General features: G+C 45.6%; 1 protein-coding gene across 7 annotated transcripts in view; it reads right to left on the bottom strand.

Moving 5' to 3' along the window:
• Positions 1–1465: 1465 nt before the first annotated feature.
• Positions 1466–18990, bottom strand: part of LOC109905862 (roundabout homolog 1) — a 524894-nt gene continuing 507369 nt past the window's right edge. For 4 of the 7 annotated variants that reach the window (XM_031795449.1, XM_031795451.1, XM_031795447.1 and 1 more), the window contains 7 exons: positions 16776–16920; positions 16252–16506; positions 15123–15619; positions 14160–14324; positions 3219–3494; positions 2785–3044; positions 1466–2696 (listed from right to left, as the gene is read on the bottom strand). In XM_031795449.1, coding sequence (XP_031651309.1) covers positions 2812–3044; positions 3219–3494; positions 14160–14324; positions 15123–15619; positions 16252–16506; positions 16776–16920 — 1571 coding nt within the window. In that variant the 3' untranslated portion in view covers positions 1466–2696; positions 2785–2811. The remainder of the gene's footprint in view (positions 2697–2784; positions 3045–3218; positions 3495–14159; positions 14325–15122; positions 15620–16251; positions 16507–16775; positions 16921–18990) is intronic. The other 3 variants (XM_031795452.1, XM_031795448.1, XM_031795450.1) reach the window with 2 other exon arrangements.

An 18990-nucleotide genomic window follows, 5' to 3' on the forward strand; every position in this document is an offset into this window, starting at 1 on the left:
ATTGTGGGTCAGGGTGGTGTTCTGATCCTACAGTATATTGTGGGTCAGGGTGGTGTTCTGATCCTACAGTATATTGTGGGTCAGGGTGGGGTTCTGATCCTACAGTATATTGTGGGTCAGGGTGGGGTTCTGATCCTACAGTATATTGTGGGTCAGGGTGGGGTTCTGATCCTACAATATATTGTGGGTCAGGGTGGTGTTCTGATCCTACAGTATATTGTGGGTCAGGGTGGTGTTCTGACCCTACAGTGTATTGTGGGTCAGGGTGGTGTTCTGATCCTACAATATATTGTGGGTCAGGGTGGTGTTCTGACCCTACAGTGTATTGTAGCCTTTGAGGCAAGTGAAGGGGTTAAACCAAGGCCTCATACCTTTTATAGGGTTAATAAATTGTGTTATGATAAACTGTAGTCTCCTCTTTAGGAGACCTCTGTGTGTGTGATAACACCTGTTTTGAGTGTTGTGCCCTTCAGACACCATCAGAAGGTGGAAACCTCCTACGCTCATACTCCTCCTGTCTGGGCCCCACCTGGCTATCTGCGGTTCTGAGAATACGACTGGTTTTCTGAAAACACAAGGCTGCCGCAGACCTGATGAAAACAGCCACCTGTCAGAAGATGCTTAGACTCGTTCACCTTGTTATGACCCTATACTTGTGATGAAAGGTCAAGTTTCGGTCAAACCCACTTCTGAGCTTTTAATTGCTGACAAGATGGTTGCTGCTGTCAGGGGGAAGTTAGATTTATTAAAATGTTGTTGCCAGGGAAACTCACGCAAAGGGGACTGAGGAGGCTATATGAGTTACAGGATATCTTAGACATTTTACAGAACCTGGGGAGAGCTACCATATACTGTATTCTGTACCAACGTTCTGCCTACAATTGTATTACTAAAGGATCATTTTAATACTTAAACAAAGATTATGTTTCATTTCTATTACTAATGTATGTTTGATAATTATATAGACCTGATTATCTGTTGAAGAAATTGACCAACACAAGGAAGACTCGAATGGATTTCAATTGCTTTTTCATTATACCTATGATGAAAATGTCAATACAAGTAGTGTCATCTGTCAGAATATTATTTTCCTATTAATTTGATGAATAGTGTTGTATGCTATGGTTCCTTTCTAGGTTTCTTCCTAGGTTTTGGCCTTTCTAGGGAGTTTTTTCTAGCCAACGTGCTTCAACACCTGCATTGCTTTCTGTTTGGGGTTTTAGGCTGGGTTTCTGTACAGCACTTTGAGATATCAGCTGATGTACGAAGGGCTATATAAATACATTTGATTTGATTTAGGAGTACCCAGGCGTCACACACACTTCAAATATCAACCAAAATGCCTGAGCTCTGATCTTCAAATGTAGCCAGGAGAGCTTCAGCGAGAGAGAGGCCCCAGGGGACACCCTAGGGGACATGCAGTCCCCCCATGTCCTTCTGATATCAGAAAAAAAGGAGGGAGCGCTAACAGTTTGAACATTTTTTATTCATAAAGTTATTTAGCTTTTTGCTTTACGAAACAAATGTTTGCAGATGTCCTACAAATAAACAACAGAACCCTCTCTCCTCAGAGAAGGGATCCACCGACCAAACCCTTCTCTGGAAAAGAGACTCTCCTTGTCCAATCACGGCCTCTCCAGATTCACAAGGTGTCACCCATTTTCTGCATGTTACATTCTTTTAAGTGCATTAGTAGACAATGTCACCGCTTGAATTAATGTGCAATGGCTGGAACTACGGTCAATTCAAAAAGACATTTACATTGCTGCTATGAACCACAATAACTGTCTGTGTTGAAGGTCCTCACATGAGCTAGCATCAGAATCTGAAATGAGCCAATCATGACACAGGAAGTCTCCTTTCAATCCACGCCCATCATAAACAGACTATCACCTTTACCAACATCATCATCATCATCATCATCATCATCATCTTCATCATCATCAGGATTAACAAGACTCTTTTGTCATACCTGTATTCCTCCAGTAAGACAAAAAGGTTAATAGATAAAATGGCTTAAAATAAAGTTTAGTGATTGTGCTTTTAAAACCAAAGTAAAACAAATAAACATTGACACAAAAAATAACAGTGCATTAGAAAAAGAACAATCCCAAAGTGGCACTTTCTTGGGACAGCTAAATAATATAGCGATTTACAACATGGATGGAAAATGATAAAATAATTAAATTTACGGGCATAATAAAATAATAATTCACAAAATAAAACGAAGAAAACGAAGTACCACGATGGACGCTATACAAAAGGACATTATGTGTACAGGTATATTTACAAGACAGTCTGCTTGTAGCTCATCTCATTACAGTAACACCTAGCTGTAAGGTCAAGGCTTCCCACAGTGCTTGCCGAGGCAAGCCAAGTCGATCTTGTCAATACTTGGAGTCCACTGTTACTCCCTATTGCCTTGGATTAAAACATTACATACTACTGGGTATTATGCTCGGCATTTTTTCTTGTTTAAAATGGACATAGAAAACGATAAACTAGAAAAACAATTGGTATTTTTTCCAGATGTATTGAAACACAATTGATGTACAGTATTTTTCAGCAAACATGATGGTGAGATACTGAGATATTTAAAAGGGGCAGAGGAACGATCACAGCATTCCTCTTCTTGGAAACTTAATTCTGGACAGTACTTCCTGTTCATCCCGTCTAGTACTTCAGCTCTCCACCATCTGGGGAAAGACACAACAAAACAGACATTTCAGCAAGCATACAAATATACACACAGCATTTAATCTAAGCCATTGCTCAGTAACCTACCAATACTAAATCTGCGGTAACACCGAGTTAGCCAGTCAGCAAGTGTTGTACCTCTAAGTCATCGTCTCCTGGCTGGAAGGCTCCCAAGGTGTTGAGGCCCATGTCGTTAGGGTTCCTGCGGGCCCCTGCCCCCCCCTCTCCTCTCCGCCGTCCCCCTGAGCCCCGGGAGGACATAGAGCTGGGGGATCTGGGGTCAATGTCTCGGGGACTGTGGACCATGGGGAAGGAGGGGCGGCTGTAGGGCAGGATGTCCTCTGGCCCTGGGACAAAAGAGGAGAGAAGACACACTGAGAACTCATGTCCTTCAACACAATACATACAGCTATTCCCAATCTAAAGTTGCACTGTCAGAGCGGCATGTCTACAGAGCAGAAAGAAGAATATACTGCTAGGTTAAATGTCATTAGTTCCATGTCCCTAGGTGGTCTCTCTACCTGGGTGTTGGCGTGCCTTGGTGCTGCCCCCCTCCTGTTTGTTCCCTTTCCCTGTGCGAGGGTTTTTCTGTCTGTCCTGGGTCTCCCGGCGCTCTGAGGAGCTGGTACGGGGGTCTGATCCCTCCCGTGGCCGGTACCCTCCTCCTGAGCCCCCTCTCCTGTCCCTGCCCTCGCCTGCCTTGGGGGACATCACCCCCCGGGTCTCCAGGGCTGTCTTGGAGGGGTGTGTGGGGGACTTGAGTCCCGCTGGAGGGGGGATGGGAGGGGGGGGAAGATCTGGAAGATAAAGACAGGAAGAGGAGGACATTAGATACTCAGTTCAAAACTCATGTTAGGGTGTGTGATGTAAGAGACATGAGTCAATATGCTCTGGATTAGAGCCTAACCATTATAGCCTAGCCATTAGAGCCGTTAGAGCCATAAGAGCTATTAGAGCCTAGCCATTAGAGCCTAGCCATTAGAGCCGTTAGAGCCATTAGAGCCTAGCCATTAGAGCCTAGCCATTAGAGCCTAGCCATTAGAGCCTAGCCATTAGAGCCGTTAGAGCCATTAGAGCCTAGCCATTAGAGCCTAGCCATTAGAGCCGTTAGAGCCATTAGAGCCTAGCCATTAGAGCCTAGATATTAGAGTCTAGCCATTAGAGCCTAGCCATTAGAGCCGTTAGAGCCATTAGAGCCTAGCCATTAGAGCCTAGCCTTTAGAGCCTAGCCATTAGAGCCTAGCCATTAGAGCCGTTAGAGCCATTAGAGTCTAGCCATTAGAGCCTAGCCATTAGAGCCGTTAGAGCCATTAGAGCCTAGCCGTTAGAGCCTAGACATTAGAGCCGTTAGAGCAATAAGAGCCGTTAGAGCCATAAGAGCCATTAGAGACAACCCATTAGAGCTACCAGCTAACCTACTGTACATTAACGATCACTCAGTTGTCTTGCACCTGCAAGGTGAGACCAAAAAAAGCTATACTATGTTCACACAACCTGACCAAGTGGAAGTACTCTGGAATTTACTGTGTTTACACAACCTGGCTGAGCGGAAGTACTCTGGAATTTACTGTGTTTACACAACCTGGCTGAGCGGAAGTACTCTGGAATTTACTGTGTTTACTCAACCTGGCTGAGCGGAAGTACTCTGGAATTTACTGTGTTTACACAACCTGGCTGAGCGGAAGTACTCTGGAATTTACTGTGTTTACACAAACTGGCTGAGCGGAAGTACTCTGGAATTTACTGTGTTTACACAACCTGACCAAGTGGAAGTACTCTGGACTGAACTGTGTACACACAACCTGGCCAAGTGGAAGTACTCTGGACTGAACTGTGTACACACAGCCTGGCCAAGTAGAAGTGGACGGACTCTGGACTATAGTGTGTACACACAGCCAGGCCAGAGAGATATGGAGGCTCTGAGGCGACAGAGAGGGGAGATAGTGTGGAGATAAGGTGGAATAGCAGGAAGAGAGGGATAAATGGAATATGGAGGAAGGGAGAGAGGAGTGAAGGGAAAGAGATGAGAGAGAGGAGAGGAAGGGGAGATAGAGGTGAAGCAGAGGTGGGAGATAAAGAAGACAGAGGAGAGAAGGAGGAGAGAGAGCTGGAGGAGAGAGAGAGATGGATGAGAGATATGGAGGAGAGAGAGAGAGAGATGGAGGAGACAGAGAGAGATGGAGGAGAGAGAGAGCTGGAGGAGAGAGAGAGATGGAGGAGAGAGAGAGATGGAGGAGAGAGAGAGCTGGAGGAAAGAGAGTGGGAGGAGAAAGAGAGAGATGGAGGAGACAGAGAGATAGGGGAGAGAGAGATGGAGGAGAGAGAGAGATGGAGGAGAGAGATGGAGGAGAGAGAGAGAGGTGGAGGAGAGAGAGAGCTGGAGGAAAGAGAGTGGGAGGAGAAACAGAGAGATGGAGGAGACAGAGAGAGATAGGGGAGAGAGAGAGATGGAGGAGAGAGAGAGAGATGGAGGAGAGAGATGGAGGAGAGAGAGAGAGACGGAGGAGAGAGAGCGACGAAGGAGAGAGAGCGATGAAGGAGAGATGGAGGAGAGAGAGATGGAGGAGAGAGATGGAGGAGAGAGAGAGATGGAGGAGAGAAAGATAGATGGAGGAGAGAGAGAGACGGAGGAGAGAGAGAGAGATGGAGGAGAGAGAGATGGAGGAGAGATAGATGGAGGACAGAGATGGAGATGGAGGATATGGAGATGGAGGAGAGAGAGAGAGATGGAGGAGAGAGAGAGATGGAGGAGAGAGAGATGGAGGCGAGAGACAGATGTAGGAGAGAGAGAGAGATGGAGGAGAGAGAGAGAGATGGAGGAGAGAGAGAGCTGGAGGAGAGAGAGATGGAGGAGAGAGAGAGATGGAGGAGAGAGAGAGAGAGATAGGGGAGGGAGATGGAGATGGAGGAGAGAGAGAGAGAGATGGAGGAGCGAGATGGAGATGGAAGAGAGAGAGATGGAGGAGAGAGAGAGATGGAGGAGAGAGAGATACAGGAGAGAGAGAGATGGAGGAGAGAGAGAGAAATGGAGGAGAGAGAGAGAGAGAGATGGAGGAGAGAGAGAGATGGAGTAGAGAGCGAGATGTAGGAGAGAGAGAGAGATGGAGGAGAGAGAGAGATAGAGGAGAGAGAGATGGAGGAGAGCGTGACGATCAGCAGCTGGCTTTCTGACCTGCTCCACTTCCCCTGTCGATGAATCAATGATGTCTGTCCTTGAGCCATTATTCATATGAGCCTGACTGGTGGGCTGCCTGAGTGCTCAAACATCTAGACACACACAGACACACACAGACACACCCGCTCAAGCAAAACAAGCTGCCTGAGAAAAGCCTTGTCTGCGTTGCTTTCGATCGATGGCTTTTCATCTTTTAATCAGCCTCCCAGTTGAGTGACGGGTCAGCTCTGTCGGCCGGCACGGCCCATAATCCACACGGGATAACAAAGTTAATAAACATAGCAATCAGCCATTCCCGCCGCTCACTTCCAGCATCCCAACACCGCTCACACCTACCATCCCATTGCTGCTCACACCCAATACTGTTCACAATCAGCATCCCAATGTCGCTCACACCCAGCATCCCAATGTCGCTCACACCCAGCATCCCGATGCTGATTAGACCCAGCTTCCCAATGTCGCTCCTACCCAGCATCCGGATGCTGATTAGACCCAGCTTCCAAATGTCGCTCACACCCAGAATCCCGATGCTGATTACACCCAGCTTCCCAATGTCGCTCACACCCAGCATCCCGATGCTGATTACACCCAGCTTCCCAATGTCGCTCACACCCAGCATCCCGATGCTGATTACACCCAGCATCCCAATGCCGCTCACACCCAGCATCCCAAAGCCGCTCACACCCAGCATCCCTATGCCTATTACACCCAGCATCCCTATGCCGCTCACTGCCAGCATCCCAATGCCTATTATACCCAGCATCCCTATGCCGCTCATACCCAGCATCCCAGTGCCTATTACACCCAGCATCCCTATGCCGCTCACACCTAGCATCCCGAAGCTGATTATACCCAGCATCCCAATGCCTATTACACCCAGCATCCCAATGCCTATTATCCCCAGCATCCCTATGCCACTCACACCCAACATCCCAATGCCTATTACACCCAGCATCCCAAAGCCGCTCACACCCAGCATCCCAATGCCTATTACACCCAGCATCCCTATGCCGCTCATACCCAGCATCCCAGTGCCTATTACACCCAGCATCCCTATGCCGCTCACTGCCAGCATCCCAATGCCTATTACACCCAGCATCCCAATGCCTATTACACCCAGCATCCCGATGCTGATTACGCCCAGCATCCCAGTGCCTATTACACCCAGCATCCCTATGCCGCTCACACCCAGCATCCCGATGCTGATTACACCCAGCATCCCAATGCCTATTACACCCAGCATCCCTATGCCGCTCACACCCAGCATCCCGATGCTGATTACACCCAGCATCCCGATGCTGATTACACCCAGCATCCCTATGCCGCTCACACCCAGCATCCCGATGCTGATTACACCCAGCATCCAAATGCCTATTACACCCAGCATCCCTATGCCTATTACACCCAGCATCCCTATGCCACTCACACCCAGCATCCCAATGTCCATCATGTTTTCCACCACTGTTCCACTCTGTATGCTGTGAGCTGAATAACACTGTAGGAACTTTTTACATACGCGGGGTCTAAAGGTGTTGCCATTGCGTTTTTACTATGGAGCTTTGGTTGAATCAGGAAGGTCTAATACACACATCCCCAAACGAGTTTCAACGCCATACAACTCTCCTTCCGTGGCCTCCAACTGCTCTTCAACGCTAGTAAAACTAAATGAACGCTCTTCAACTGATTGCTACCCGCACCCGCACACACACCCGACTGGCTTCACTACTCTGGATGTGTATATATATGTGGACAACTACAAATACCTAGGTGTCTGGCTAGACTGTAAACTCTCCTTCCAGACTCTTATTAATCATCTCCAATCCAAAATTAAATCTAGAATCAGCTTCCTATTTCGCAACAAAGCCTCCTTCACTCATGCTGCCAAACATACCCTCGTAAAACTGACTATCCTGCTGATCCAAAGCCAACACCTCATTCCATTCATCCCATTCCTTCCAGTTCTCTGCTGCCAATGACTAGAACGAATTGCAAAAATCACTGAAGTTGGAAACGTATATCTCCCTCACTAACTTCAAGAGTCAGCTGTCAGAGCAGCTTACCGATCGCTGCAGCTGTACACAGCACATCTGTAAATAGCCCATCCAACCAACTACCTACCTCATCCCCATATTTGTTTTTGTTTTTTCTGCTCTTTTGCACACCGGTATTTCTACTTGCACATCTTCATCTGCACATATATCACTCCAGTGTTAATGCTAAATTGTAATTACTTCACCACTATGGCCTATTTATTGCCTTACCTCCTTACTTCATTTGCACACACTGTATACAGATTTTCCTATTGTGTTTGTTTATTCCATGTGTAACTCTGTGTTGTTGTTTGTGTCGCACTGCTTTGCTTTATCTTGGCCAGGTCGCAATTTTAAATGAGAACTTGTTCTCAACTTGCCTACCTGGTTAAATAAAGGTGTTCTCAACTAGCCTACCTGGTTAAATAAAGGTGTTCTCAACTAGCCTACCTGGTTAAATAAAGGTGTTCTCAACTAGCCTACCTGGTTAAATAAAGGTGTTCTCAACTTGCCTACCTGGTTAAATAAAGGTGAAATAAACAAATAAATAAAAAAGTGTCTGCAGTGCCTCCTCTCTCAGTCAAGATCCGATCAATGCCACTGTCTGTGAGATATAGCCCCCTACAGGAGGAGAGGAGAGGACAGCCAGGCAGATTTATGGACACATGGAGGTGAGGACAAAAACTCTCAGCTCAGAGTAGGTTTTAGGATGACATTAAGACACTGCTCACCCAAGCTCTGAGGCAGGAGTAAAATCAACTCATAAAAGTTTAACTCAGCTGGTAATCATGATTGACGTACCGCAAAGGAAAGATAGTGATGACGCTCAATGACCAAGTTGCAAATGTTGGGGAATAACAAATCCCGATGGGGCATCGGCAGCTGTGAACACTATAGACGCGTGAGACAACCACAGAGAAAGTGACTTTACATCAAATGTTGCAATGCTCAAAAAGTTGGATAAAATCTTTGCCTGACACGATCACTTTGCCTAATTCTTGATTAATATGTTGGCATGTATAACCTTTTTTAACCAATGTGATAGGTTAAGGCTTGCTAGGACAGATCTGATCCGGCTGCACTGAGTTGTGAAGTGTGAGGTGCCCTTGAGGCCAACAATAGCAGGAGATTGTATTACTGTAGATGATATCTGGAAATGTGCATGAACACCCTGGCCAATCTACAGTAGCTAGCCCCAATTCTGCCTTGTGCTCTGATATCTGCTTCACTGATTTCTGCTCTTGTAAAAGCCTGGGTTTTCTGCACTTATTACCTAAAATGTATCAATTGAAAGTGTGGGTTCACAGCTCCAATCCAGATGTGTTGGTCATTACTGAAATGTGGTTAGGAAAGAGTGTTTTGAACACTGATGTTAACCTTTCTGGTTATACACTTTTTTGGCAAGACAGATCTTCCAAAGGTTGTGGAGTGGCAATCTTTACCAAAGATCACCTTCAGTGTTCGGTTGTCTCCACCAAGTCTGTCCCCAAACAATTTGATTGACTGGTTATAAGCATTAAACTTTCAAATAGCTCTTTGTTGACTATTGCTGGGTGTTATCGTCTACCATCCTCACCGGCTTGTACCTTAAATGCCCTCTCCTGGTCCCTTACACTAAGTCTGAATTTGTCCTGCTAGGTGATCGAAACTGGGACATGCTTAAACCACCTGACCAAGTCCTAAAGCAATGGGACTCCCTAAATCTTTCTCAGACTTTTACCAATCCCACAAGGTATTACTCCAAACACCCAGAAAAAGCTAAACTCCTTGATGTTATCCTCACAAATAATCCTGATAGGTATCAGTCTGGTGTTTTCTGTAACGACCTTAGTGATCACTGTTTTACAGCCTGTGTTCGTAAGGATTGCTCATTGAAATGATCTGTCCTGATTTGTCATAGACGCTTGCTTAAAAACTTTAATGAGCAAGTCTTTCTTCATTACCTGGCCTCTGTAAATTGATATAGAATCAGCTTGATCCCCTCTGTCGAAGACGCTTCAACCTTGTTTTGATATTTTCTGTGGTATTGTTAACAAACACGACCCCATAAAGAAAAATATAATTAAAAACAGGTTCAGCCCCTGGTTCGACCGAGATCTTGCAGAGTCACTAGAGAGTTTGCTCTCGTTCCATTGCTTTTCTACAGACACAGGAATTCTCCGGTTGGAACATTATTGAAGATTTATGATAAAAACATCCTAAAGATTGATTCTATACTTAGTTTGACAAGTTTCTACTGGCTGTAACGGAACATTTTGTCCAACGTTCGGCTGGACCTGAACGCGCTTTTGGATTTGTTTACCAAACGCCCTGGCATGTAAGAAAACAAAAGAAGCTATTTGGACATAAATGATGGACATTATTGAACAAAACAAACATTTATTGTGGAACTGCGATTCCTGTGAGTGCAGTCTGATGAAGATCATCAAAGGTAAGTGAATATTTATAATGCTATTTCTGTTGTTGTTTTGAATTTGGCACCATGCACTTTCACTGGCTGTTGGCGAGGTGGGATGCTACCGTCCCAAATATCCCAGAGAGGTTAAAGACCTGGACAGTAAACCCTCCTCCTCACAGCTGCCCATGTCCCTTAATGTTGATTATGTGGTTGTTGCTAACAAGGAGCATATGGCTGAGCTCTTTAATCACCACTTCATTAAGTCAGGATTCCTATTTGACTCAGCCATGTCTCCTTGCATTTCAACATTTCCTCATCTCCCACCCCTTCTATTGCGTCTAGCCCTGATTCTCCTCCCACTCTTTCCCCTGCCCCGTTACAAAGTTTCTCTGTGCAGGTGTAACGGATGTGAAACGGTGCGCGCTAAATAGCGTTTCAATCGGTGACGTCACTTGCTCTGAGACCTTGAAGTAGTGGTTCCCCTTGCTCTACAAGGGCCGCGGCTTTTGTGGAGCAATGGGTAACGATTCGCGGGAGACTGTTGTTGATGTGTGCAGAGGTTCCCTGGTTCGCGCCCGGTTATGGGCGAGGGGACGGTCTAAAGTTATACTGTTACACAGACGGTCACTGAGTCCGAGGTGCTTAAAACCTCTCTGGGATTGGCGTACCACTAGCGACCCACCTCGACAACATCCGATGAAATTGCAGAGCACCAAATTCAAAATAGATACAAGTGTTATACATCGGCTTAAAGATTAACTTCTTGTTAATCCAGCAGCTGTGTCATATTTCAAAAAGGCTTTACGGCGAAAGCATGCCGTGGGATTATCTGAGGACAGCTCCCCACTTACAAAAGCATACAAACATTTTCCAGCCAAGAAGAGGAGTCACAAAAGTCAGAAATAGGGATAAAATTAATCACTTACCTTTGATGATCTTCATCTGGTTGCAGTCACAAGAGTCCCAGCTACACAATAAACGTTTGTTTTGTTCGATAAAGTCCCTCATTATATCCCCAAAACTCTGTTTTGTTGGCGCGTTTTGTTCAGTAATCCACTGGCTCAAAGGTGGTCAAAACATGCAGATGAATACATCCTAATAGTACCGGTAATGTTCGTAGAAACATGTCAAACGATTTTTATAATTAATCCTCAGGTTGTCAATTGTCTAAATAATTGATAATATTTCAACCAGACAATAGCGTATTCAATAGAAAGGAAAAACAACGAAGGGTGCGCACTTAGTCACGCACAAAACCAGCACTGCATGCTTCCGCAGTCCACTGACCAAAAAGTCTCATTCTTCCTAATTTTTCAGAAAACAAGCCTGAAACAATGTCTAAAGACTGTTGACATCTAGTGAATCCATAGGAACTGCAATCTGGGTCCTAACCCATTAGATACCGTATTGGCATTCAATTGAAAAGCATGTAGATTTATTCCCCACATTGGACGCCTATACAGATGTATGCTAAATTAAGATTTTAGCAAAGACGGAATGGGAAGGGTTAACTTGAGTGTGGAAGTTAAAACAGGCATTACACCAGCATGTGAACCACATGGGGAAATAACCTCAAACCTGGTCATCTCACCATCCACTGAGCAAACAGGACTAAATGAGAATCAAAGAGGGGGAAGGGGGTGGAGAGTGGAGAGAGGGGGTTTGGTCAACTTGTACCCCTGTCTTTTAATTTCCCTGCTAACTGATGCTTCTGGGTATTTATGGCTGTCCTGTCCTGGGTGGATTACTGCTCTCGCTTTGACCTCCAGTGCAATGGACAGCAGGGGGACACAGCTAGCAGGGGGGGGGGGGCAATCATCATACTACTATGGAAATAAATACATGATACATCAACCTCTCTCCTCCCCGTCACCTCTCCCCTCCCCGTCATCTCTCTCCTCCCTGTCACCTCTCTCCTCCCCGTCACCTCTCTCCTCCCCATCACCTCTCTCCTCCCCATCACCTCTCTCCTCCCCATCACCTCTCTCCTCCCCGTCACCTCTCTCCTCCCCGTCACCTCTACCCCTCTCCTCCCCGTCACCCCTCTCCTCCCCGTCACCCCTCTCCTCCCCGTCACCCCTCTCCTCCCGTCACCTCTCTCCTCCCCATAACCTCTCTCCTCCCCATCACCTCTCATCTCCCCATCACCTATCTCCTCCCCATCACCTATCTCCTCCCCATCATCTCTCTCCTCCCTATCACCTCTCTCCTCCCTATCACCTCTCTGTCACTCACCCAGCCCCCCACTACAGTGCAATCAATATATTCAGATGGAATACAATCAGCGACCAGACCAGACTGGGGCTGGAGAACTGTCTTGTCTCCTCTCCTCCTCACTCCTCTCAGACACACATAGGGAACAAAGATTGGGAGTGAGGGAGGAGGGAGGGAGGAGAGATGGAGGGAGCTGGAAGAGAGCAGAGTGAGGGATGGAGAGTTTACTTCAAAGGGAGGGGATGGGGTGGAAGGCAGGATGAAGGGATGAAGGGAGAATGGGTAGGATTTGGTGCAGTGATAGCTGGTCTGGCTCAGAGTGGGGCTGGATATTAAATCTGCCTGTCAAGTGCTTCCAACACACAAGGACACCTCACATATGCACGCATATGCACACACACACGCACGGACGCATTCATTCACACACACACACACAGACACAAACAATGCATAGACACACACACCTACATGCATCCATTCACACACACACACACACACACACACACACACACACACACACACACACACACACACACACACACACACACACACACACACACACACACACACACACACACACACACACACACACACACACACACACACACACACACACACACACACACACACACACACAATCCCAGAGGAAAACAGAACTAAAACTAACACATAGGCCACAAATAAAGCAACAATAAATACCCTTAAAGTTGACAACCTTCATTTTGACAAGGATAAGCATATTCCCGGTTCTGTGCGTTGTTACTCTGTAGTTAGCCCCTGCTTTGTTTATTCCTGGCTTCTGGAGTGGAGGCCAGGGGGCCACTTCAATAAGAGCCAGAGCACCTGGGGTAATTTCATTAGTGGCTGGCTGGAGTGGAAGACATCCCAGTTTCAGCAGCAGGAGAACGGGCTGGAACTGGACAGTAGTCCCCTGAGACAGGCCCCCTCCATACCCCTACCATCTAGGCTGCTCTGCTCAGCACCACCACAGATTGGAAGTGATCTCACACACACGAGGGGAAGATGATTAAAAGCTCTGACTTATGACACACTCACACTCAGTCCTGGACACTGTCTCAGGCAGGCACCATGCCATACATCACATGGGTGGGGCTGGGTACTGAGATATGACAGTATTAGTGGACTAGATTACAAATGGATCCATGGTACAACTCCAGTCCTCATTATGAGGTATTACAGAATTAGTGGACTAGTTTACAAATGGATCCATGGCACAACTCCAGTACTCATTATGAGGTATTACAAAATTAGTGGACTAGATTACAAATGGATCCATGGTACAACTCCAGTCCTCATTATGAGGTATTACAGATTTAGTGGACTAGTTTACAAATGGACCCATGGCACAACTCCAGTCCTCATTATAAGATATTACAGATTTAGTGGACTAGTTTACAAATGGACCCATGGCACAACTCCAGTCCTCATTATGAGGTATTACAGATTTAGTGGACTAGTTTACAAATGGACCCATGGCACAACTCCAGTCCTCATTATGAGGTATTACAGATTTAGTGGACTAGTTTACAAATGAATCCATGGTACAACTCCAGTCCGCATTATGACATTCCACCTCGTACAGTACTTGAGTGATTAATAAGCAGAGTGTGGTTCTGTACTGTACCTTCAGGGTAGGCCTCTCGTCGCTGGAGCCCTGGGTGGCCCGCTGCAGGGTGCTGTTTCTGCTTCTTAGGAGGCCTCTTCTGCATGTTGGCCGTGCTCATGTTGCTGTCTGTGGACAGGGGGCTGCCAGGACGGTGGCCTGAAGGGGTCATTTGATACTTTCGTCCTGAAGGAAAATACACATTTGGTAAGGTACATGAAACCATGAAAAGGTTTCCCCTCTGTCAGTGGGCTTTCAGAATAAGAGATTCATAAACATGAGATATCAGTTTCATAAACTAGAGATATCAGTTTAAGCTAGAGATATCAGTTTAAGCTAGAGATATCTGTTTAAGATAGAGATATCAGTTTAAGATAGATATATCAGTTTAAACTGGAGATATCAGTTCAGCTAGAGATATCACTTTAAGATAGAGATATCAGTTTAAGCTAGAGATATCAGTTTGAGCTAGAGAGATCAGTTTAAGCTAGAGATATCACTTTAAGATAGAGATATCAGTTTAAGCTAGAGGAGCTAGAGATATCAGTTTAAGTTAGAGATATCAGTTTAAGCTAGAGATATCCGTTTAAGATAGAGATATCAGTTTAACCTAGAGATATCAGTTTAACCTAGAGATATCAGTTTAAGCTAGAGATATCTGTTTAAGATAGAGATATCAGTTCAGCTAGATATATCTGTTTAAGCTAGATATATCAGTTTAAACTGGAGAAATCAGTTTAAGATAGAGATATCTGTTTAAGATAGAGATTTCAGTTCAGCTAGAGATATCACTTTAAGATAGAGATATCAGTTTAAGCTAGAGATATCAGTTTGAGCTAGAGAGATCAGTTTAAGCTAGAGATATCACTTTAAGATATCCCTACCCCAACGTCTTAGACTCTAAGGAATTAAGGTGCTCATTATCTTGTATTCTCTTCTTCTTGATAAAGTGACGTTATATTAGTGAGGAATAGATGTGCTTACCTCCGGGGCCTCCCTCCTGGCCTTGCGTGGGGTTGGTGTACTTGGCCACCTTCAGGCCTGCGTACTCTGCAGCAGACGCGACTGCCTGGGCAAAGTCGGCATCTGTGAAGAAGGATCCGTCTGAGGAGCTGACAGCGCTGGAGCGCCCTGACGAGGCGTTATCCTCCTCGGATGCCGAACCCCAGCCGTTGATCATGGATCCCGTCACAGAGCTCTCCAGGTCCCCCATGCTGGAGGCTGGGGTCTGCTCCAGACCCCGCAGCAGCAGCCTCCTGGGGTGCATCTGCTGGGGGTGGTGGGGGTGGTGAGGGTGGGTGTGGTGGTGGTGCACCTTAGCCACCTCCGCGTCTGTCTCGTCCCCTTCCTCCTCCTCCTCTTCCTCCAACATCTCCCCCTCTTCCTCCATGCCGTCTGTGTCCAGGGACATGGGGCTGGAGATGTAGCCGTAGGTGTGTGAGGGGGAGAGGGGTCGGGGAGGGGGGCTCACTGCATGGCGTCTGAAACAGCAGGAGACATGTTCTTAATGTAGGGTATGAGAAATCAATTATATAAATCAATTATAAAATATGATTGCATTTTTTTGCAGAGACTATTGAAATCATTACTACAGTGGGTATCACCCATTTATTGTCTTACAAAGTGGGAATAAAATATATTAAGTATCGTGTTTTGTCAACGATCAAAACAAAAGATGAATGAAAGATAAATCAATAATACACCTTGAATAAATAAGTACTAACAATATACTTCAGAAACAGCTCTTTGCATGACTTTAGTGCCTTGCTCCATAAAGGATACATGTTTTGATATATTCTGATTCAGTATACTTGATTCTGTATATGTTTCACTCTGTCATTTAGGTCTAACTGAACTCATTTATGGGGTGAATACTTACGCAACGACCATATTTTTATTTTATTGTACATTTATAGAATGTTCTTTTCACTTTAACATTATGGAGTATCTTGTGTATGACCCCGAAAAAAAATCACAATTAAATATATTTCGTTCCCACTTTGTAACACAATAGACTGTTAAAATATCTAAGGGGGAGGGTGAATACTTATGATACCCACTGTATATCAGCCAATCAGAGTCTATTTTAATCCAGAATAACACCTCCCAGTACCTGCGCTCGTGTCCAGAGCCAATGCTGTCTGCAGTGTCTTGGAGCATGGGTTGCAGCTCATCCTGGGGCGAGGGGGTGAGGGTGGCTGTGGACTGGTGGCTGTAGGACACCGCGGCGGGGGACGAGGCAGCCCCTCTGACAGGTGGAGTGGGACCCCTCTCCATCTCCTCCTCCTCCTCTTCCTCCTCCTCCAGTTCATCTGGCTGCAGGTACATGCGGGAGGGGGGCAGGGAGCACTGCATGTCTGGGTCATAGCTGTCAACACAGTGAAACACGCTGATTAGTTGGATGTCACTCAACGTGACAATAACATTCATAGCTGGAACAATGTCGCTAGTATATAGTCATGTTGTGCTGCTACCAAGGTAAAGGAAAATGTTTGACATGAACCTAGCATTGATACACAATAGAACAAAAATGCTTAGAACAAATCTAACACTCTTTCAGTAAATGAAAGGAAAGGGTCGAGTAGCAGGGAGGTGTGTGTGTATGTGTGTGTGTGTGTGTGTGTAGACATGTCCCACCTCTCGTCCATAGACAGGGAGTACTCCTCCATGTTGCGGCAGGGAGGTGGGTTAGCAGGGGGAGGAGGCAGAAGGTCAGCCCAGTTCAGTGCACTCTGTTTGGGTAGTTTGGGGGTGCGCACTCCCTTCTTTTGACCTTGACTCCCTGGAAAAACATGAACAAAGAACTCCTTCAGTCAGAAACATGCAGACACACATCCCCACTCCCACATCCTCCTCTGTCTCACAACCATCTACATAGTTGAATAATGTTAAATCAGCAGTGAAATGAATACATCGACAGCAGATAATAGAATAGGAACAAACAGGGCTAATTACAGCGTGGGATTTACACAGATAAAAAAATATATCATTTTACACGAGAGCATGTCAGCTAATTGCAACCCTTTACTTTATGGACGTTGCGAAAATGCACCACGCACATTATCTCTCAATGTGTAATTAATGCCAGCCATGCCATCAAAAACACAGTCATTTTTCAACTAATGTTCACCATTGCCAAGAGAAAAAAGAAAAACGTGAAAAAAAGCTGAAAACATCAGAGGCCAATTAACAGCAGCCAATTAGAATGAGAAACCAATGAGCTGTGAGCTCAGCGAGCACAGAGGGCTGCTCTTTAATGAGCTGAACTTCATATACAATATCAGAATGGATCCTGGGCGTTATGGAGGCAGTGTTGCATTCCCTCTGGAATGTGTGTGTCATTAGTCCTTGTCCAGAAACAAACACTGCAGCTCTGATGAGATTATCCTCCTCTTTGCCGGAATGAAGGGGACGGTAATTCATGTTTTTTTTACAAAAAAGCAACAAGGAAGAGCCAAATAAAACGTCCAGTGACTAAATACACGACAGAAAAACACTCACAAACAAGGTATTTCATTTTCTTTTAACAACCCATGGGATTGAATTTTGCTCACACACACTTCAACTTCAGCATATGTATACACACACAGACTGGAAACTGACACAGACTGGATACTGACACAGACTGGAAAACTGACACTTACTGGAAAACTGACACTTACTGGAAAAATGACACTTACTGGAAAAATGACACAGACTGGAAAACTGACACAGACTGGAAAACTGACACTTACTGGAAAACTGACACAGACTGGAAACACACACAGACTGGGAAACTGACACAGACTGGGAAACGGACACAGATTGGACAACTGACACAGACTGGGAAACTGACACAGACTGGGAAACTGACACAGACTGGACAACTGACATAGACTGGAAAACTGACACAGATCGGGCAACTGACAAAGATTGGACAACTGACACAGATTGGACAACTGACACAGACTGGGAAACTGACACAGACTGGAAACACACAGACTGGAAACACACACAGACTGGAAACACACACAGACTGGAAACACACACAGACTGGACAACTGACACAGACTGGGAAACTGACACAGACTGGAAAACTGACACTTACTGGAAAAATGACACCGACTGGAAAACTGACACTTACTGGAAAAATGACAGACTGGAAAACTGACACAGACTGGAAACACACACAGACTGGAAACACACACAGACTGGAAACAGTCTGTAGCAGACTGGAAACTGACACAGACTGGAAACACACAGACTGGAAACGGACACAGAATGGAAACACACACAGACAGGAAATTGACTGGAAACACACACAGACAGGAAACACACAGACTTGAAACAGACAGACTGGAAACAGACAGACTAGATACAGAATGGAAACACTCATATACAGGAAATTGACTGGAAACACACACACAGACTGGAAACTGACTGGAATCACACAAAGACTGAAAACACACAGACTGGAAATTCACAGACTGGAAACACAAGAAATGGGAACACACGGAATGGAAACACAAGGAATGGGAACACACGGAATGGGAACACACAGAATGGGAACAAACAGAATGGGAACACACAGAATGGGAACACACAGAATGGGAACACACAGAATGGGAACAAACAGAATGGGAACACACAGAATGGAAACACACGGAATGGGAACAAACAGAATGGAAACAAACAGAATGGGAACACACAGAATGGGAACACAGAATGGGAACAAACAGAATGGGAACACACGGAATGGGAACACACAGAATGGGAACACACAGAATGGGAACACAGAGAATGGGAACACAGAGAATGGGAACACACAGAATGGGAACAAACAGAATGGTAACACAGAGAATGGGAAAAAACA

The sequence above is a fragment of the Oncorhynchus kisutch genome, linkage group LG18, assembly GCF_002021735.2.
Source record: "Oncorhynchus kisutch isolate 150728-3 linkage group LG18, Okis_V2, whole genome shotgun sequence".
NCBI classification, from domain to species: Eukaryota; Metazoa; Chordata; class Actinopteri; order Salmoniformes; family Salmonidae; genus Oncorhynchus; species Oncorhynchus kisutch.